This window comes from Andrographis paniculata, unplaced genomic scaffold (assembly GCF_009805555.1).
Source record: "Andrographis paniculata isolate CXL003 unplaced genomic scaffold, ASM980555v1 Contig11END, whole genome shotgun sequence".
NCBI classification, from domain to species: domain Eukaryota; kingdom Viridiplantae; phylum Streptophyta; class Magnoliopsida; order Lamiales; family Acanthaceae; genus Andrographis; species Andrographis paniculata.
This window is the reverse complement of record NW_026137391.1, coordinates 895,015-918,281: the sequence shown is the minus strand read 5'-3', so window position 1 is coordinate 918,281 and position 23,267 is coordinate 895,015. Positions and strand designations below refer to the sequence as shown.

Below are 23,267 nucleotides of genomic sequence, written 5' to 3'. Positions count from 1 at the left end.
GAAACAAGGATTTATATACACATTGTTGTAAATTCCGATACTATTTATTTAATAGTAATTTTCTTAAAAAATATTATATCAAATATTTATTTTATCACACAAAATATTTATCTTTTTACTATTATTATTTTTTTTTTCCCGAAACTTTTATATGAAGGGGAGTGTATTTAAGCTTGATTTTAAAATAAAAGAAAATATAATAATAATTGGCTGACCAAAAAAACCCCCATTTTAAGTTAAAATTCAGGAGAAATTATGGCTCATATTTACTTACATTAAAATTAACACGAGGTCTTATACTATTGTATTTAAGTAGGAGAAGGATTTTTAGCGTGAGGTTATGCTGAATTTTAAAATAATGCATTGTATATATATATATATATATATATATGACAGACCCTACGATATTATTATCATCACTACATGACAATTTTTTATGTTTTTGAGTTATTTTGATAAATAAATAAAATTAAATAAACATATGTTTGAATATAACTTTTCTAATGAAAAATAGATATTAGATATAATATTTTCAATAAAAGACAAACCCTAATCGAATGATTAAAATTTACAATTTTGTGACTTACATAACTAAAATATGAATGTGCATAATAACAAGACAAATTGATAATTAAGTATATAGATATAAAATAAAACTTATGTTTACTTGAAGTAATTCGTTTCAGTTTATTATTTTATCTTGTAAAACATTACATATAAACTATTATTCATCTCAAAATCCAAAACTAAACTCCACGTAAACAAAACAATATAATTTCCTCGAGTTTTCTATTACAATAATTGCATTCGATATGATTAATGCAACGATAAATGTAGGCTTGAACGAACATATAGCAAGAAAAGTCGCGGGTGAATCCAACTTATCACTATAAAAAAAAATAGTATATTTGTAACAGAATTTTGTCCTTAAAATTCACATAGCTGACGTAATACCATCCTCAATTCTGTCTATAATTTTATTAGTAACGAAAAAAGTAGATTTAGGAACAAAAAAAAACTTCGTTACAAAAATGATGCCAAACTCACTACCCCCACCATATCTAATTCATATATGGTTTTTTAATTTCTCGACATGTGTGGTTGGATCGATGAATGGGAGCGGATAAAGGCGCTGAATTGAAACATATGTCAATTTATTTCTCAATACCAAAATTCTAAATTAAATAATAAGTTGTTATCAACTCATTTCCCATCTCACAAATATACTATATTTATCTTCTAAAAGGTCATTGAATTAAAACACATGTCACAATTTTTATTATTATTATTATTTTCTCAACGCCAAAATATCTAAATTAAATGAGAAGTTCTTATCGACTCATTTCCCATCTCAAATACATACTTTATTCATCTTCTATACACATGTGCGCTAAAATTAGAGTTGATTTTCCATGTACGTCGTTGTATTATGAGTTAAAAGTACCGTAGGGACAAGGATGTAGAAATAACAATAAGAGTGGAGATGAATAATTGAATGAAATGCGCATAAAATGATGTCGAACGTTTGTCCAAGTATTGAATTGTCGTCGAATATATTTTTGGTCCAACATTTGTATTTCATGCTAACACATTGTTCGAAAGAAATTGTTGCCATTTACCAAAAGCAATGAGTAGAAAATGTTGATTTGTTTCATGTGTTGTTTGTTATCGAATTATTTAAGGGGTTTCTTCATTTGGATTTTAATCTTTTTTTTTTTCTTTCATTTATTTTCTCCAATATTGCTTTGTTAGATTGATCACGGGTTTTATATATATATATATGTGCCTTTAGAAGTGACTGTACAAAAGAGTGAAGGATGCTCACTCAAAACCCATTATTAAAAAAAAAATAAAATTAGTTCATATTTTATTTGTATGGATATAATACCGTTCTATATTTTTTCAATATTTTTAATATGCAATCTTCTCGACTTTTTTTTTTTTTTTTTTTTTTTTAAATATTTAGAAAATCATAAAGTAAATGCACTCAACAAATATATAATAATAGGCTGCAAATTCTGTGTTGTGCTGATTTAACCGGATTATCATATACGATATGAGTGGCCAACATATATTTATATATATATCTCAACTTATTGTGGGTTAAGATAATATATGTTGAGTTATAATATAATATAATATTGTATTATAAATATATTGAAATATATAATGGTCATTCTATTGCATGCGATTAAATCAGCACTATGTTGACTTGGGCGGACAGCAGTTGATTCACGCCGATAATAATGTATGCTTTAACTAAAATATTTACATTTATTAAAGTGCACTATAAAATAAATGAAAGAAAATGATAATAAATAATAATAATAATAATAATAATAATAATAATAACAAAAGCCAATATAAATATATATCTTTAAACTGGGTATGTAATGAGTATATATCCCTCAAGGCTCAAACTGTGGTTGAATTTGTATTATTTTCATTCCTTATTTATATTATTTATTTACAATAATTTAGTTTTTTTTTTATTAAAACATTATAATGTATATTTATTTTTCATTGAATCTAATATATAATTTTTAAATTTAAAATATTATACAAATACTTATTTACATTAAATAATTACTACCATTAAATATTTTTACTTCTAAATACATCGAAATATTGTCCAAATATAACCAAACAAATAGAAAATAATTTTTTTTTTTTATATATATATCTATTATTGTCCACAAATTACAGCTGTTTGGGTTTGATATTAACCGGAGAAAATATTATTTTTTATTTCTAGATAGGGACATTTTGTTGGGATTAATTTTGTTGACTAATTGATTTGTTCTTTTAACATCAATTTTTGATTTGGTGTTCCACACAAGATCTTAACATCATAATGGATTTTTATTCCACTGTGACAAGATTTTACACCAATGATTTATTTTTTTTACATACATTTATTTTTAGAATTTTTGATATTGTCTATTAATAATATTTAAAATAGATATATTAAATTAAATATATATTTTTTTTCTTGCAAAATATTATTCTCTCTTTACTTTCAATGTATTCAGATTGTTATTTTATTCTATTAACTCTTAAGGTGCATTTGTTTGGAGTTTGGATTTGATTTTGGATTTAAAACAGTAAAATTTTTGAATTGGAAAATTATATGATATGATATAAATAAGTGTTGATGTGATATTTTTAATGTAAAATTAATTTTTAGTGTAATAAAAAATAGAAATTGGTATTTGATTTTATACTATTTTTTAGGGAAAAAATTTGATGAATAATATAACTTTTTGTAAAATGTGTTAAATGAACACACCCTTAATATATTTGTTTTATTTACTTAGTAAATTAACTTCTATTCTATTGCACTATTACTAATAAAATATTAATATACTAAAATTTACGATAAAAAAATAAATGATTATATTTAGGTGACATGATATTTAAGAAAATATAGTTTAATAAATTAATGATAGTAAATTATGATATTATTATTTCACTAAAATATATACAATATAAATATTTTATTTTGTAAAAAAAAAAATTAAATATTTATCTATTTATGATTAATATAAACTAACTTTATAAAAATATAAAAATTTTAAAAATATTTATTTATTTAATATTGATAAATTTATTAAAAATAGAAACGGTCTCAATTGTTATAGAACTAAGTTAAAATGAAAAATATGTCAAACTATGATTAAACAAAAGGAATACTAAACTTTTTATTTTTATTTTTAAATTTCGAATATTTAAAAATCTAGATGAACATCATGTGAATATATTACTAATATACATAGTACAAGTGTTTTGGTCCACACTCAATAATTGCATTACAATTCAAAATTTCCGACAACTACACATGTATTGGAAAATTCACAATGATAAATAAAAATAAAAATAAAAATAGACAATTTTATACTTATTATTTCTTTGATCGGATTATTAATACTATTATTGTTACATTGTTGCAATCATTTGGGTGTATTTTGGGTAAAATAAATTAATTTTAGTAAAAAAATTATATTAAAATTATTAGGAAAAATTATTTTTTTTATTACAGTAACTGGACCCTTTATTATTTTAGTTCCGTAAGTGGAGCTTGTCGCAAACTAGTCCAATAAGTGGAAAATTTTCGCTGTTTTAGTCCAACTAGCCACGCGGGCGTCTCCAGCGCCAGAGGACTAAAACAACGAAAATTTTCCACTTATTAGACACCTGGCGGACACTTAGATTTTATTTTATTTTTTAATTTTTTTTTAAAATTGAACCAAATAAAAAAAATTAAAAAAGCAAATAAACTTAAAAATAAATTTTTAAAAAATTTTAAAAAATAAAAATAAAATAAAATAAAATCCACGTGTCCGCCAGGTCAGCGGCCTCCGACGAGTCGCGCGAGCGTTTCCAGCGCCAAAGGACTAAAGCAACGAAAACTTTTCACTTATAGGACTAGTTTGCGATAGACTCCACTTACGAGACTAAAATGATAAGAGTCGGGACTAAAAAAACAGTTTATCTAAATCACTATTAAAAAAATTAACATTATATTAAAATTAATTGAAATCGGTACGTAACAGAGTATGTTTGGGCCGGAATTCATTTTGTGTACCATCAATTGGGTATAATATTTATGAGAAAGACAGATAAAGTAGGCTTCACTTTGAAAATATATTTAAAAAATGGATAAAATAATAAAAAAAGGGTTATGTCGAAATAAGAAAATAATTAATTTTAGTCTCAATATAAAAAATTTATTATTATTATTTTTAATCACATTATAAACAAATTTAATAGCTTTTGATCTCTCCATTAAAAATCTAATAAAAAATACAAATGTAAACATAATAAGTCTGAAGAAAATCTGATCTGAATCGATCACGACTATATAAAAAAATTGAACTGTTGCGATGGCTTTAGCGTCAAATTGGGCGGCACAAACTATTTGGGCCAGCGGCATCAAGGGCGCACACTATCCTAGCATTCCGTAGATCTTCTATATCCGCAGAAGACTAGTTGCCGAATGTCGCTCTGCTAGAACGCGGTTGTTAATGAAACACTTCATGTACATCACCGGATGGTTTGTGTAAAGGGAGACAGTCAAGCTTCATAAGATCTTTCTGCCCGGTGCAGGCAATCCGCATTTGCTGCCGTTACTCTTCAGTTTTCTATTGGGAGGGGATAGGCCCTGACCGCGTGCCTGTCGAAGAATGAGCCGGTGAAGATATTCGAATTCTATACAACTTATTCTCTTCTCAAAAAGCTACAGAAGACTTCTCTGTCCTCTACAGACAGCTATTTTTTTTTGTATCGATCGAATTGCAGATGTTTTTAGTTTTAATTTGTCACAATTTGATTGATAGATTGATGAATTGATTTCGATTAGGCGAGAGACTCAAGGGGGGTAGAAGCCTAGCGGCGACATTATGCTCGCCGAGCCGTTGATTACACAACTATGTTTTTACTAAATATGATTGTGTTCGATCTAGATAAAGTTTACTTTAGACCCGTCTACGTCAGTATTTTTTTGTTAGATTTTGAATGAAAGGTTCAAAAGTAATTAAATTTGTTTATAATAAGATAAAATTTGATGAATTTTCATATTGAAATCAATATGAATAATTTTTATTTCAATGGCAATTTTTTTTTTTCTCTAAAGAAATGTTCCTTCCGATCACTTAGTAAGTACGTAGTATCTATTTAGTTCTTTTAGTATGTATGAATTCAACTATACATTAAAAATACACTCACATTTATACTTATTTATATAAATAATTTCATATCAATTTTAGTCATTATAGGGATATAATATTCTTTAAGTATCAAACCTATCACCAACTATCATTATAATATACATATTTATTAAACTGCGTACAAAAAATAAATATTTATTTTTTAAGTGAATGAAATGAATATATGAAAAAATAAATTTAGACATTACAATAATATTAGTTAGTGTGAAAGTTATCATTTTTCATCAAACATATGTTTACTTTTTATTTTAAGTTGTTCAAAAAATTTATATTAATACAATAAACAACATTAACTTTTTTTTCATCAATTTGGGGGTTTGTTCTTTTATCACTTCAAATTCAAATAATACTATTCATTTTACATCATTTTCGATAAAAATATATTATTTTTAAGAGTATTGTGTTATTATTGTTAGCATCTATGATTTACTTTTCCTTCACGTAATGTAATATAAGGATAAAAGGTCTTGTTTACCCTAAAAATAATTTAATTAAATAATAATAATGATATTTTTGTAATAATATACAAATAAAACTTTTTGTGGGAAATAAAATTGTTAAAAAGGGAACAAATAGATTAATTTTGAAGGAATTAAAATAAAAAAATAGATAATAAATTCGTGACAGAATTATCTACTCAGGTGTAAGTGGAGGTATGAGAAACTTACACACATCGCACCTAAAAACAGAACTCATCATTAATTCATTTATCCGAGAGCTCCCAACAAAGATAAATGTACAATTTTATATCTATGAATATTTTATAATATAATTAATATATTTTGATTATATTGCGGTAGTAAGTAAAATGTAGGAGTAATATTTTTTTAATATATACGAAAACCTAATTACTCGAAAAAAAAAATATATATATATTGATTTTAAACGGATTAAAATGAAAAAATAAATAAAATTAAATTCGTAAAGATTATTATTATTACTCCTTCCGTTTCAATATAATAGTCTTGTTTACCATTTTTGTCCATTCTAAAAAAATAGTCTTATTTTCATAAATATCAATATCACCGTAAAACTACCCCTATTTTTTTTATTACATAATTGTCACTACTTTTTACACTAATATACTCACAAGGGCAAAAAAGTTTTTTATCCATACTTTTTACCAACTACCAATATAATATCAATATTCCTTAAATTCCGTATCCAACCCAATTAAGACTATATTTATGGGACAGAGGAAATATTATTTATTATTATTATCATTATTATTTAATATGCTAATCAATTAATTGTACGGAATACCTACCAAAAATAGGGTGAATCCCTTCACTAATAGTAGCCTATAGTACAGAATTATACCCATAAAAGTCTCCAATAATTGAATTTAATTAATTTCAACAGCTTGCTTAATAATTTTGTGCACAACATATATATATATATATATATTTCATTATTCTCTATCCATCCCATTGCAAGATTGTCGTCTAACTTTTGCACGTAAATTTTTGAATATTAGTATTATATTGGATTATAGTAAAAAAGACAAAAATATTTCTGTTAGTATTGTGCAATATAAAAGTAATGACATTTATGTAATATATTGTAAGTTGGAAGGGTATTTATTATGTTAAGTAAGTAATACAATTACTAAATTAGGAAATTGTAATATTTTTTTGAGAGAAACGAAAATAGAAAATGGTAACTTTTCAATGAGACGGAGAGAGAGTATATGATTCTATTATTGTTTTTTATTTTAAATTTTCTTATTGAATAAATGGAGGTACATAATAATAATGAAGTCATAAATCCAAAGATCAATAAATGTTATGAAATAATTCTTTTTTTATAAGTTCAAATATTAATTATATCATCATCATATATAATGAACAGTTTGCAATAACCCTATAGCTACGAGGACAAACCCTAATTATATTTTTGAAACTATTTTTAGTTCTTTTAAGAAGTTGTCTCTTTTATTTAGTGTTTAATTTTCTTGCAATTACATTCCAATAATGTCCATCCTACTCTATTTATAATTGTACCAATATTTTTTTTTTTGGCAAATAATTTTATGCTTGAAAATTAGTTACTATTGAGATAACATTTAGGGGTTTTTTAATTTTACTTTTTAGTTTGAGTTTTGATTTAAATAATATTTTGAATTGATATTTTGTGAAAAATAATAAATATTTATTAGAAATTGTGTGAATTGAGTAATTATATATATTTTTAATTTAAATTAAAAAAATTACAAATCTTAATAGTGAGGTTTTTTAATTATATAATATTATTTAGCTAAGTTGCAGTGATGGGTAAATTTGTAATTGTGATAAATTTATTTAATACATATTCCAAGAGTTATAAAATAATAAGAATAATTGGAAGGAATATTTTATAAAGAAAAAAAATGCTCCATCCGTCTCACCTATGTCCACATTGCCGTTTTTGTTCGTTCACATCTCATGTCATTTTGATTTTTTTAAAAATGATTATACACTTTAATTTAATTTTAAATATTATAATTTATTTTTTTTATTTTAATTAAACTAATTAAGTATTTTAATCTTAATTTATAATTATTTATATTATAGAATAATATATTCTTAATTATATACTAATTATAGTTATTATAAATTCTCGTGTTTACAGTAATCCGGACATACAATGTGAGACGGAGGGAATATATTCTTACGAGAAATAATAAGAATTGAATTATATAAAAAAAAAATATTTCTTTTCATAATTTTTTTTTTTAAAAATATGTATATGAATTATATCATTTATAGTTTATAAGTGGAGAGATTTGTTTTGTTTTGTTTTGTTTTTTTTTTTTTTTTCTTTTATCTTATTTAATTTGCCCACTACTTAAATATTATTTCGAAAAAATAATATTCTTTCTATGCTAATTTTAAGTTTAGCACAATGTATTAATTTCTATAATTTTAATTAGTTTTTTTTTAAAAAAAAATATTTTATAAATTATATTTAGAATGATAAAAAGAAAACATGACATACTTTCTAGAGCACACATTTTAAATGTTTAGCACACACATACTCATATAAAATACATCATAATATAAAATATACATTTTAAATATGAACATATAACGCATATTCTTATTTTGCACTTTTTATTTGTACTGTTCGAATAAATCGATGCTGATTTCTCTTAATCAATATAGTAACCCAAGAATATATATTCTATTTTGAGATACTCGTGGCTATTTGTATAGGCATTATTATAATTCAAAACATTTATTACAATTTCCTCTTTATATAGTCTTGCAAAAATTATTTCTTGCATATATATACAAATTCTTAGTTGTTTCTTTCCAACAAATTTCCAAACCCTAATTCTCTCTTGTTCTTTCTTCCATCATGGAGTCTTCAAATTATGACATCTCCTTGTCTTCGAGTCCTCGATTTTCGTTTTCTTCCAACATGCTTATTCCCAAAAATTTTAGAACAAGTAGTCTCGACTCCCTTCTTGACGAAGGGATAGCCGCCAAAATAACCACCAAGCCCAATGGCAACGATGAATTCGAATTTCACTCAGGAAAATTTACTGACATGGCAACTGCGGATAAATTATTCTCCAAAGGTAAAATACTTCCCTCTTATAATCTGACGCACCCTGTCCAAAAAATCGAGAATATTTCAATTAAACCAGAAAGGAAACTACCTCCGCCGCCGCCCTTCTTACAACCTAGGCGTATCGATAATGACAACAATACTAGAATAAATTGGATAGTTTTTGAGGATGATCCGTCCCCTAGACCACCTAAATGTTCGATTTTATTGAAGGAGTTGTTCAAATTGGGCAAACGGCCTTCGCATTTAAAACAAGCATTTTCGTCCTCTTCTTCTTCTTCTTCATCTTTCTCGTCATCTGGAGGATCGTCTTCTTCATCGTTTAGGGGAAGATCGACGGCTGAGATTTCATCATCAAGGGATTGTAGAGAAAGAAGTATGAGATACAAAGAGAAAAATGTAAGAGATTCAAAGAAGAGTGAGAGATTAAATTGTTCTAACATAAGGATAATGCCTGTGGGCAATGTGCCTATTAATGTACCCCATAGGAAGATCAATCCCTTCCCATTACATTAATATATCGATTAAGGTATCCTTTTTAATTTGAAATTTATGTTGGAATAATTCTTGTGTTTACTAGGGAGTTTTGCAATAAAATGTCGGGGCGTGTGTTTATTTTGTATTTTTAGATGAATATATTTTTTATATTATATATGATGAATTATGTTGGTAATAAATAATAATATTTTATGTTAAATTGTTAATTATTTTAGTAGATAAAACATACTACCCCGTCCTATAAGAAGAGTTTTACATGTTGATATTTAAATATTAATTATTATATCAATAGATAGTCAAAATAAAAGAAAATGACAAAAATACAAATACAATGAAATTTGTGGAGTAAATTATACAAATATAAAAATATTTTCAAACTTTAGGTACGATGACTCAAAACACAAATATTGCTCATTTTATAGGAGATGGTAGTATTATATATATATATTGTATTAATGTGGATATATTGTATTTTTTATAATATTTATATTACATCCCAACACACAACGTGAAGAAGTGTTCCTTTGGTAAATTTTACAAGATTTTTATTATTTATTAATTTATTTTTCTAAAGAAATATCCTCTTCGTACCAAACATCTTACAATATTTTTTTTTCTTGTTTGTATTAAACTCACTGTAATATTTCTAAATTTATAAATAATTACTAATATTTATATACATATATTGATATATATTTCACTTTATCTCATCACATCACTCAAATAAAAAAAACAAATAATTATTTCTCTCTCCAATCACATAACTTAATATCCAAATTATCTCAAATTACCATACTTAATACTCTTTCCTAAATTTCCGTGCCAAACACAAATATTGCAGGGTGTTTGAGACGAATTATCAAATTACAGACGTAGATAGACTGAGTATATACAAATTTTATACAATACTAGTGTATATATATATATATATATAAACTCATTGTAACTTTTTTTCTAGTTTTTTTTTTTTTTTGCTATTTTTTATTTATATTATTTGGAAAATACATTATATATTGTTTTATTTATACAAAACAATTAAAAGATTATTAAAATTATTGCAGCAGAAAGCAACTAACAATTAAAATAAGACTGAAATAGCATTAATTGCAGCGCCGGATAAAATCAGCTATCCAGGCAATGAGTTTTCCGGCCTTCTCCGTCGCCGGATTATCCACCTGAAAGCAGTGTTCTTCTCCGGCGACATTTTCGACCTCCACCTCCCCTTCCCACCCGCTCTCCCTCACCTCCGCCGCGTACGCCACCGCCCTCCCGGCCAGCACGTCCTTCTCCGCCACGCACACCGCCAATCTCCGGCAACCCAGCCCGGCCAGCCTCCGCGACCCGCCGCCCACCGGATTTATCATCGGGCAGTCGATCCCTCCCTCCGCCGCCGGAAAAACGAATTTCCAAAGTCTGTAGCAGAAGCTCCGATCGACGTTCTCCCGCGGCTCCGTTCCGATGGGATTCGAACCCCAGAAGAAAGGATGACAGAGAATTGCTCCCGCGATTTTGACGGATCCGGGTAGGGGCTCCGACCCGGCCCGAATCAATAAATTGTGGGCGATGTTCCCACCGGCGCTGTCGCCGCCGACGAAGAGACGGGTGAGATCGCCGTGGCCGGCGATCCAGGGGTGGTTGTTGCCGGCGGCGATCCAGGTGAGGGCGGCCCAGGCGTCGTCGTAAGCCGCCGGGAGGGGGTGCTCCGGCGCGAGGCGGTACTCGACGGAGACGACGACGGCGGTGGCGGCGGCGGAGAGGGTGGTGGTGTAGCGGTGGTGGAGGAAGGAGAAGGCGGATTCGACGCAGAATCCGCCGCCGTGGAAGTAGAGGAGGATGGGGAGTTTCTCCGGCGGCGGCGGAGAAGTGAGTTTGGGGAGGTGGAGGCGGACGGCGGGGGTTACGGCGGTGGCGGCGACGTCAGTGGTGGCGACGCCGGTGGCGGGGTCCTCCTGCGACGGCGGGACGTGACGGGAGCCCATGAGGCGTTCGATTGTTCCGTCGGTGTAGCGCCTGATGACCGGAGATAGATCAGTGTCGATTTCTTTGACGGCAGCGGCGGCGGCGGCCATTTTCGGTGGATCAGTGAGGTTTCTGTAAGTTTTATTATTTACACACTGCATTAGTTCAATGTTATCACTGAATTTTAAATAATAGTAGTAATAATAATAATAAAAAAAAGAATTATATATAATAATTGTAACAATTGGACAATATTTTAGGGTATGTTTAGTTGTCCTTGTCATTCATTTTTTCAAAAAAGATACAATAAATAAAATTATCTATATATATATTATAAGGATAATAGTATTGTAAATATTGAAATGCCTTGGTATTTCATTATCGAGTTTATTTTTTTGATATAGTTAATTATAATGATAAAAGTACGTACTAAAAAGAGTAAGAACGACGTCATAAAAAAAACAATACTCCATCCGTCGTTCAAATATATGTTCATTTTTTTTTTGAATTGTCATTAGAAATTATTATATTTTTGTATTTTTTTTACTAAAAAAATAATTATTATTACTCACTTTTATAAATGAGCACACACATTTGGACGACGGAATGACGAATAAATAATGGACACGAGACTAAAGGTGACAATGAAATATTTAACAGTGATAACAAAAAAAAGAAAAAGAAAATGCAATTTCTTACCAACAAACTTTTGTTTGTCTACTCTTTGTCCTATTATATGACAAAAGATGCACCTAGAACCATCTATAATGTTCTTACTGTATACATACAATATGTATATATATAGAGAGAGACAGGGGGGTATTGTTTATAAACAAAACAAATCTTTTTTTTAACATTTCGAGAAAGTATTTTCTTATTAGCATAGATCAATGAGATACTTTAAAATTTTTGATATTATTTATTGATAGTAAAATTTTAAAAAATATTATATTAAATATTTATTTAATTTCAAAACTCGAAAAATCCCTATTTAAATGAAGCAGGATAATTATGTGGTTGAAATAATTCCAATCTTTACTGCATAATTAATTGTGTGGGCTATTTCCAAAAGCCCAAATATATGATGGGCTATTATATTTTTCTGACGGCCCAATATCAAATTTCCAATAATAAATGGGTTATTTGCAATTAAGCCCACTTGGTTCTTTATAATTGTACTGGGCCTTTGTGGCTAATTCAAAATTCAAATTCACCGTAAAAGTTGCTTTATTTTCATTTTCCCCCCAATTCCTTTTCTGTCGACAATTCCAAGATTCTGTGAGACGTGCGGTGTTGTTGCAGAGAAACATTCGAAATTCGAACAGCCGGAAACCTACCGTTCACCGCCGGAAAATCCCAAATCCTCAAGAAATTGGTAATTACATTTCCTCATTTACGCCTATCTATGTAGTCACGCCTTTGTTTTCGCCGATTTTATTGAACCGCCGGCCAATTTTAGGGTTCTTGAGTTTCTTTTTCCAAGCTTCGTTTGCGCAAGTGGAATCGTCGTTCTTGGGAAATTATTTGCTGGTTTTGCTGCGTTAGATCATTTGAGGTGTTATTTGTTGCTTTCTTTTCAAGTATTAATTGCACTGTTTCATGCTCCATTTCGGTTTTTTTTTTTTTCGAATCTATTAGGTTTGTCCAAGGGAGACGGTATGATTGAATACTGAAAACGTAAATTCAATTGATTTTTTTACTAGACAAAATAGCAATTTTAGGATAATGGAAGTTTTGGTGCTATTAGATTATTGAGTGTTGTCATACCTTCATTTGAATTGCATAAACAGCCAAGAACACTTATTCTAATGAGCAAATTGAAATTTTGTTTGGGTGTAGCAGTGTTCATATATGTTTGATCTTTAAATTTGAATTTTCCTTTTTCATGTCATTAGACCATTTGAGGTTAGATAAAATATCTTCTAATTACTATGCAGAGCTTTGTTGCTATCTGAGATTTCGGTATCAAACAAGGCTCTTTTCGACTTCCCTAAATCCAAGTACCGAAAGAATTTCTGGAAAATAAGCTTTCACTACAAAATTAATTATGTGGTTGTTTTGATGTAGTTTCTAGGGTGATTTTGTTTTAGTTTTCCATCAATTTATCAAGTCATGAATTTACATTTATGATGTTTTCTGTTGTTGGATTTCTGAAAAATCTCAGTTGTAAGTGCAGTTTGGATTTTAGAACTAGTTTGTTACCGTTCTTACAAGAAATGCTCCCTCTCTAATTTTGTTGGATTAGCTAATCGTCCCAGCTATTTTCCATATGCAATGTTAGTGACGATTTTGTAGTTATCTTTATCCTACTTGTTAATGGATTATCTGTTCCGAAAGCTTTGTTGTTTATACTAATGTGCTGTTCATGCTATGATTGTAATGTTTACAGGTTTTTGATTTGATTGCAATGGATGGAAAAATGGAAAATGGAGAATCCCGGTACAGCTCCATCAAACTCTGGCCACCAAGCGACAACACACGTCAAATGCTAGTCGAGCGAATGACCAAAAATCTGTCAACTCCAACAATTTTCACCAGCAAGTACGGCACTCTCAGTAACGCCGAGGCGTCAAAACATGCCAACCAAATTGAGGAATCCGCATTTTCCGCTGCAACTAATCATTATGAACAAGAACCTGAAAGCGACGGTTCTTCTGCTGTGCAATTATACGCTAAGGAATGCAGTAAGCTAATATTGGAAGTTCTCAAGGGAGGCTCGAAATTAGAGCAAACCGAGGGACTAAAATCCGAGATTAACTCTGCTGTTCGAGAAACAGTTTTTGATATTTCTAAAGGTCCGCGGGCTTTCATAGAGGCAGATGAAGCTAAAAAGCTTTTGAATCTCCTGAAGGAGCCGGATAATTCGTTTACTAAAATATGCTTTAGCAATCGAAGCTTTGGATTAGGTGCAGCTGAGGTTGCCGGACCTATTTTATCGTCCATTAAAAACCAGCTTAAGGAAGTGGATCTGTCCGACTTTGTCGCAGGAAGACCAGAGGCGGAAGCTCTCGATGTCATGAAATTTTTTTCCGAAGCTCTCGAAGGTTCGGATTTGAAATATTTGAATATCTCCGACAATGCCTTAGGCGAGAAAGGAGTTCGAGCATTTGGGAAGCTATTGCAGTCGCAAAATAGCTTGGAGGAACTTTATCTGATGAACGACGGGATATCTACAGAAGCTGCGCAAGCTGTTTGTGAGTTGGTTCGTCGCACGGAGAAGCTTAAAGTCCTTCACTTCCACAACAATATGACGGGAGACGAAGGAGCCATTGCGATTTCCGAGATTCTCAAACGTTGTCCGAAGTTGGAGGATTTTCGCTGCTCGTCTACCCGGGTCGGATCTGAAGGAGGCGTTGAATTAAGCGAAGCGCTTCGACAGTGTAAGAATCTGAAGAAACTCGATCTCCGGGATAACATGTTCGGCGCGGATGCTGGCGTAAAGCTGAGTGAGGCGCTCGTTAAATTCGAAAATCTCAAAGAAATTTACCTGAGCTATTTAAATCTCGAAGACGATGGAGCGATAGCGATAGCTAATGCGCTCAAGAACTCGTCGCCATCGCTTGAGGTTTTGGAGATGGCCGGAAACGATATCACGGCCAAAGCTGCTCCTAGCCTCGCCGCTTGCATTTCTAATAAAAAATTTCTTGTGCGATTGAACTTGTCGGAAAATGATTTTAAAGATGACGGCGCAATTGAGATAAGCAAAGCGTTGGTCGAAGAATCTCTTAAGGAAGTCGACATGAGTCAGAATTCCGTAAGGAGGGCCGGGGCGAGGACACTAGCGCAGGCTGTGATTCGGTTGACGGCCCTTTTGAATTTAAACGGAAACTTCATTTCCGAGGAAGGTATTGATGAGTTGAAGGATTTCTTTAAAGGATGTCCCGAGAAACTCGGCCCGTTGGATGATAATGATCCCGATGGAGAAGATTATGACGAGTCGGGGGATGAAGAAGGGGATAGAGATGAAGACAACGACGAGTTGGAAGCTAAAGTCAAGAACCTTGACATCGATCGAGAAGAGTAATGTTATTGATCGAGCAAGATTTTGGTTACGAAATCGTTTTACTTTTGGGAATGATATCGGAATTCTGGCACTAGGTACGCTAAAACTGTCATTTTTGGTACTTGAACTAACCTGAAGTGTGGTTATTTGTGTGTTTGGAATGATTTTAAGTTCTTTTTTTTTTTTTTTGGTGTTTTTGGATGTTTATGTTTTTAATGAAATTTGGTGTTTGATGGCATGGTTTAACTGGAAAATAGATTTTGAATGTAATATTGTTGGTGAGAAAGTATTTCACTGTGAATTTTGTATTGTTTGCTTGACATATTTGTGCTTGCATTATCTGTTAATTTGATTAATTTGGTAAAATTTTGATAGAATTTTTTTATTTTTGAAGAAATATATTAGTTTGATTGAATAAACAATGAAGTGAATTTATGAAAAATAGGTTAAGAACTAAGAAGAAGTTGATATAAACATGATGTGGCGATTAGTTTGATTACGATCAAATCTATGTATAAGGTCTATATTTATTACCAAAGATGACTTTTCTTTTATAAAAAAAAATAAAATTATGAAAATCTGCGGCCGTTATCTTTCGGGTGCACTCTTGGTAAACTTTAATCGAACTTAATAGTTTACAAACTAGATTCAACAAGGCAAGTTACGTTTAATGAATTATATGTGGCAAACAAGACCTAAATATGTTTTGTTGGGTTCTAGTATGGTCTTGAACCATAAAATCACGACCCTCCTTATTGCATCATAGTCGTGAGATTGAATGAAAGATGAACGCTCAAGATTGTAAGGAGCGGTGTATAGATAATTTGTATTATATAATAAATAAGATAATTATAAATTTATGCATAAATTAAGAAAATGCATATATATATATAGATATAATATTTTTTTAAGATAAATTATATAACACTCCATTGTATTTTTAGTAAAAAGGTACAAAATACTCTTTGTTTTATTTATTGTGTGAAATCTCTTTGTGTTAATGTAAAATTTGCACAAAACACCCTCATTGTCCAAAACTGATGTTTTGTTTTAAATAAAAACCTAAATTATGCAAGTTTTATACAAATAAAAAAATAAAATATCTTAAATAACAATTTGTCTCCAAAAACTATAACATGAAAGATTAATTAATTATTTATTTATTTATTTTATTCAAAACAACTATTTAGGATATTTTATATTTTTTATTTATATAAAACTTTCATAATTTAGGTTTTTATTTAGAACCGAACATCAATTTTGAATAAGGAGGGTGATTTGTGAAATTTTACATTAGCACAAGAGGGTTTTACGACAATTACTAAAACACATGGTGTTTAATTTACCCTATTTTTTAATTGTGGTTGTGATTACAAATCCAAGTTGGATTATAAAACAATAATATAATAAAGATAAACTATTTTTTTTTAGTTTGTAACTGACCATTTTAGAACTTTAAGTAATTCATGTTGAAAATAGTTTCATAAGTAATTTTTTTCACTAAAATGTTCCTCCGGTGTTGGACTAACCACGCTGGCATCCATTGCTGACGTGGCGCTGATGCGGATGACATGTCATTACCACGTAGATGCCATGTCGGATGATCATTTTAGCGAAATTTTTTTAATTGCGTGACTATTTTCAAACAGACTTCATTTAAATGTCTTAAAAATGATAAAAAGGAGGTCATATACGAGACTAAAAAATAGTTTATCAAGATATTTCGTAAAATAAAAAATTTCACATGTCGTTGATGTAGCATCTACGTGGCGATGAGTCAGCCACGTCAGCGCCACGTCAGCAACGGTGGCCCAACGTGGCGAGTTTGGCATCGGAGGATCATTTTAGTGAAAAAAATTTATTTACGAGACCATTTTCAAACATAGTCTACTTACAATCCTAAAACGATAAAAGGGTCCGATACAAGAAAAAGAAAAATGTTTACCCTAATAATAAAAATAGAATAGAGAATTATACGTTCTTTGCCGACATCAATCAACCCAAGAAAATATATTCGTGAACTCATACCTGATCAAAGATAAAATTCAAGAAAATCTCTAACATAGTAAGGTTTTTTTTTTTTTTTTTCATTTATTATGAAGGTAACGCAGTGGCGAATTTATTTTACATCATATTTTCTCTTTGAACAAGTTCAAACCCCCGACGTCTCTAGGTCCACGTATCACACATGATTCGCCTAGTGTGATTTGTATTGTCGTATAAATCAAATTCACTTTTATTATTATTATTATAATATACTACCTTTGTTCAGTTCTAAGAGGCTATGTAATACAAATTAAGAAAAAATTGCAAAAATACTTTCATTAATATTTTATAATACTAATAGAATGATATTTGCATAAAAAATTATAAAAATATAAAAATATTTTTAATATTAAGTACGATGACGCAAAACGTAAATGTGACCCTTAGAGGCGGACAAGGAAAGTAAAACAATCATATAGAATAATTATACTGTCAGACGATGGGTAAAGAAAAGTATGGTAAGTATTTAATTACACAATGTTTATATTAAATTGACATTATAATGTCATATTACTTAAAAGCAAATTATAGTACTATAGATAATAATAGTGTTATGATCAGAACATACGTGGAAGATCTACACAATATTACTTTTTTTAAATATGTATGATTTGAAAAGTATCTAATTGCAGATATTTTTAATTTATGTAAAATAATATTAACGAAACAAGGTGATTAATGCGAAAAATAATTTTTAAATTGAGATTAAATTTAATTCATAAGTATATCTTGTATTTTGAAATAAAAAAGTCAAACATACCTATTATAATGAATATTTCGGTGTTGAAAATATTGCATCATATTTTGCATCATATTGTGATTGATTGTATAAATATCATTTAGTTTACCTTTATACATCATAATAGTATTACGATGACAACATATATGGAAAATCTATACATCATTACTTTTTCGAATGTATATTATTTAGAAAGTATATAATTGCAGACAATTCTAATTTGTGTAGATTAATGTTTTTAAATATAACGTATTTAGTTAACATATTTAAATTTTAAAAAAATCATTTAGCATTCAATTACCTTTTTTAATACCTAAAATACTCTCAATTAAAATCAATCGTTGGATTGCCGAAAAAATTGATCAGACGGCTGGAGTGAAATCAGGACGGTCCTGAATATTATAAAGGGTTAGGAGAATACTTAAACCTGTGTTTTGTTTGACGGTTTTGATTTTAAATTTGAATTTTGAATAGTAAAATTTAAATTGATATAATTATTTGATGTGATATAATAAAATATTCATGTAATTATTTGAACGAAAATTAATTTTTGGATATAATATAAACATTAAAAATAGATATTTAATGCGTTCATTTTGTGTTATTGGATGAATATATAATAATTTTAATAACTTGGGACCCACAATTGAGTGTAAGACGTTGGAGATTTAAACTCATTACCTTAACGTCATGAATTTACCTCACATCATGAAGACATTCCTTACAGGAATGTATTTTTTATTTTTTATTTTTAATGTTAGCTATAAGAAGTTGTGTCGATAATATTAAAAAAATATATTTTGTGTTAAATTATGGACCTTTTGTGAATAGATAAAAGGTAGATATTATATGCATGTATTATGTTAATGTGTGTATATATATTATATATTGTTTTTTTTCATATAATTGGGGGTGTTGGAGTGAACTCGTGACTGTGATGATAGGTGTGTCAATTCGTATTTTCGTACCGTGTTTGTGTCGAATTGAGCTATGGGTGTAACAAAAAAATTGTTAATTTCAATCCAAAATTTGACTTAAAAATCTAGACCCGAACATGGAACTAATTTCTTTGGGTCGGGTTTAGGTCAATCTAATTTAGTTTCAGGTTACCCAAAACCCGAACGAACCCGATACAAAACAGACCTGAAATCCTGATTTAATATTTTTCATTTTTTTTACTAATTTAAAATTTTTATATTATTTTAGTTTTAATATAATATAAATATTATAAATTGAAATAATTTTTTTGGGTCAACCCGAAACTAAAACCTGAAACTCGACCTGAATACGACATAAATCTCTTTTGTTTCAGTTTTGGGCCGATCCGATTTTTTGCAAACTCGAAACACCCAAATCCAAACATAAGGAACGTATTTGGCAATTAGCTGATAGTTGTTAGTTGTTAGCTGATTCAATTAGCTGATAGCTGTTAGCTGATTCAATTAGCTGGTTTGACTAGCTGATTCGATTAGCTGTTTGTATTAAAATGTTTGGTAAAACAATTGTTTGATATTAGCTGTATATACGTAACATGACAATTGAGGACATTTCTATTTTATTTTTGTTTCTAATATATTCAATTATGTTCTTTTGAGTTTAGAATGTTTAAAATTTTTGTTATTAGTTATTGAAAATTGTAAAAGTGTTATAAAAGTATTTATTTTTATTACAGTTAGATTTTAAAAAATAGTATATTTTTATTAAAATATATAAATAGTTTTTTCTATTGAAAATGATGTAAAATATAAAATAATAAATTTTTCGTGTATATATTTATTATGTTAGTTATCGATTAGTTCATTATATTTATAATTTTCAATAAATTTAATTTATTTAATTTATTTTTAGTATAAAATTTATATAATGTAATTTTAATATAAAAATAAATTATTAATATTTATATTTTCTATTTTATGTTGATTTTAATAAATTTATATATTTTACAAGTAAAACTATAATATAATAAAATATTCTAATATAATTAATAAATAATCAAAATGTATTTATTTGTGTAAAATGCATAATAAATTTTTAAGGGCATATAAGAAATAAAATTTTTTTTTACAGAAAAAGCTATTTCAAAATACTGGGTAAGTTAGCTTTTCAGAGATTAGTTTTTTGGGTCCAAAAAGCTATCCCAAAAAGCTAATTTTCCAAACACCTAAATTAGCTTTTTGACCGGTCAAACAACTAAAAGCTGTTCAATAAGCTAAAAGCTCTTCAGAAAGCTATTTGCCAAACACCCCCAAGAAATTTTAGGTTGAAAGGGTTCAATTATTCGGATCGGGTTTAATTTTGACACCTCTACGTGAGGTCATGGGTTCAAACCTCCAATTCCTCCGAATTTTGTCTGCTACACATGATTCGTCTAGTGTGACTTGCCTTGTCAGGCTTACTTTGCAAGCTATTAGGTTTGGTTGGAGGTTTACCTAAAGTGCACTCGAAAAGTAGCGGTTGAGAGATTTTACATCATTAAAAAAATATATGCTAAGTTGACATCCTGTAAAAGATAATCTGATGGTATGGAGGTGAATTCGTGACCGTAAGTTCATGAGTTCAAACTTCCGACGCTTTCAGGTCTTGTATGCCATACATAGTTTGTCTATTAAGTTCAAGATGAAAAAACACATAAGAATTAAGAAATATAAATTTAAGAAAGAATACAACAAATATTGATATTTGATGTAAAACCTAATCACAAGCAATCTAAAACTACACGAATGAATCCTTTTTTTAGGGGCACAACCTTCAACCCCCACAAGGGAGGCCCTTGCCCTCCTCAAAGCCCCGGCAACATCACCATTGAAGTCGAATGGTGTTCAAGGAGCTAGATGTAAAATACTTCTCCAAGCTTTTGTGTGGAGCTTTACAACAAAACACAGTTGTTTGATTCATTCTTAAGTAACTTCGTTATTTCTAATTTGGTTTAGTTTGTAATCTTTTGAAATAAAGAGTTGGGATCCTTAGTCCTCTACACCATTCACCTCTCTACCATAATACTCATGAAATATGCACTGTTGGAATCCTTCGTCCCCTGACTTGCTATACAAGTCTTGGAGGGTTGTAGTTATGTAACACTCCAGTTTGCAAGCCACGCAAAGTAGATGTGTCGGGATTAGATTGGTCATACAGGTCAATACGAGTATTTCTAATGCACTTTGTTCTCACTCACGCATTCTAGAAGATTTTCTAGGGGGGCACCGATTATCAAATTATTTTAGAACAAGGATGTTTAACTTTAGAAGTCCTTCAAGTAGACTCCAACAAAAAAATGTGAACATTGTTGATATAAGTAGTTTATTTTATCTCGAATAGCTTAGCATCGGCTCATTCGTACACGGAAGTTGGTCTAGCAACGGTCCAAATCCGAGGGTATCATAAGTTACTATGCTAAATTATACGATGATAGATTACTCATAATACATGTTATATAATACAAATATAACATATGAACTAAAAATACATGACAATAATCTACATAACATATATTATTATTGATCTTAACAAATGGTATATATTCATACAACACACTCTATAAATATGAACAAATAATATATATTTTCAAATAACACAATATGTGTTGTTTGGAAAAGTTGGTATGGTGTTGATTTTTTCTAGTCGGCATTGTAACTAATCATATCCTAGAGTGTTTGGCATATTGTCTCTTGAACTTGTTTTCTTTCTTTGGATCCAAATCTTTTCATTAGCATCAAAGATGAAGATTATGTACAATTTGATAAAACATACCAAAAATTTTAAGAAGTATCATTTATCGTATTAAAAGTTATGTATAACACATTTTATATTGACACCTCACAAAAAACTTAAGTATAGAGATCTTTATAGTACACCCAAATTATACATTGGTATTGTGTTGTTTATATCGGTACGGTATAATATATAGAATTTTAAATTTTGTACTTTGATACCATAACAAACTCTTCGATACGATAACCATATTGTACCAAAAATCTCGGTGTACCTAAGAATTTGGTAATTTTGATAGTTTTCAATACGAAAAGTTCAATATTTGATATGGCTAACATTTGGTACTATATTTATTTGTATACCTGTAAATTTCGTATTTTTTGTATGAAAATTTTGATATTTTATATATCTCTAACTGAGATAGACTTTTTTTCTCATGCCCAAATTCAGAACCATCTCATTAGATAATACATTCATTTATTTTTAAGACTTAGGCCCAATTTTCCTTTATATATGCATACATATATGGATGTATGTATATATATATTTTCGGCGGTATTTGCTCAAATGACTGAGTCAAATCAGCATTACATAATGTTAGTATTATATATAAATATGTGTCGTGTAAATTATATAATTGTATTGTATAGATATATTGGTTGAATTCAAGTCAGCATTGTAACCGAAACATATATATTTATATGTATATTCATCAACTTCAAGCAGAGATAGTAATGGGGTGGGTTCTGGACGAGTTCTACAGTTTCCAGTAATGGCATTGCCTGAAAATCTCAAGTCCTGAAACCGGCTATGTCTCAATACCTGTCCCGCCTTGAATCCATCGGATTTGAGATTGGTGCAAGAAATATTGACTAGTAAAATAATGATAGATAAAATATTGAGAAAATAAGAAACAATGAAAAAGATAAAAATATAAATTTAAATAATACAAACAAATATAAAATAGTATAATATTACATCTGTACCATAAGAAGGGTACTAATTGCATTTTGCTTCATTGTACTTAATATTAAAA

General features: G+C 29.3%; 3 protein-coding genes across 3 annotated transcripts; 2 read left to right on the top strand and 1 right to left on the bottom strand.

Moving 5' to 3' along the window:
• Positions 1-9,065: 9,065 nt before the first annotated feature.
• On the top strand, positions 9,066-9,794 carry LOC127248054 (uncharacterized). The gene has a single exon (XM_051270202.1). It carries the CDS (start codon positions 9,066-9,068, stop codon positions 9,792-9,794), a length of 729 nt encoding a protein of 242 aa, XP_051126159.1.
• Positions 9,795-10,830: 1,036 nt separating this feature from the next.
• On the top strand, positions 10,831-16,015 carry LOC127250024 (RAN GTPase-activating protein 2-like). The gene is made up of 3 exons (XM_051273173.1): positions 10,831-11,869; positions 13,038-13,110; positions 14,125-16,015. The coding sequence occupies exons 1-3, from the start codon at positions 11,790-11,792 to the stop codon at positions 15,757-15,759; spliced, it is 1,788 nt and encodes a 595-aa protein (XP_051129130.1). The 5' UTR covers positions 10,831-11,789; the 3' UTR covers positions 15,760-16,015.
• Positions 10,877-11,755, bottom strand: LOC127248044 (2-hydroxyisoflavanone dehydratase-like). The gene has a single exon (XM_051270191.1). The coding sequence runs from the start codon at positions 11,753-11,755 to the stop codon at positions 10,877-10,879; it is 879 nt and encodes a 292-aa protein (XP_051126148.1).
• Positions 16,016-23,267: the final 7,252 nt, after the last annotated feature.

Excerpts from the sequence above, each read along its gene's own strand:
- LOC127248054 (XM_051270202.1), top strand. The coding sequence starts at position 9,066 with ATGGAGTCTTCAAATTATGACATCTCCTTGTCTTCGAGTCCTCGATTT.
- LOC127248044 (XM_051270191.1), bottom strand. The coding sequence starts at position 11,755 with ATGGGCTCCCGTCACGTCCCGCCGTCGCAGGAGGACCCCGCCACCGGC.
- LOC127250024 (XM_051273173.1), top strand. The coding sequence starts at position 11,790 with ATGACCGGAGATAGATCAGTGTCGATTTCTTTGACGGCAGCGGCGGCG. Across the intron at positions 11,870-13,037 it reads GGTGGATCAGTGAGGTTTCT|AGAAACATTCGAAATTCGAA; the intron begins GTAAGTTTTATT and ends GTGTTGTTGCAG. Across the intron at positions 13,111-14,124 it reads CCCAAATCCTCAAGAAATTG|GTTTTTGATTTGATTGCAAT; the intron begins GTAATTACATTT and ends TAATGTTTACAG.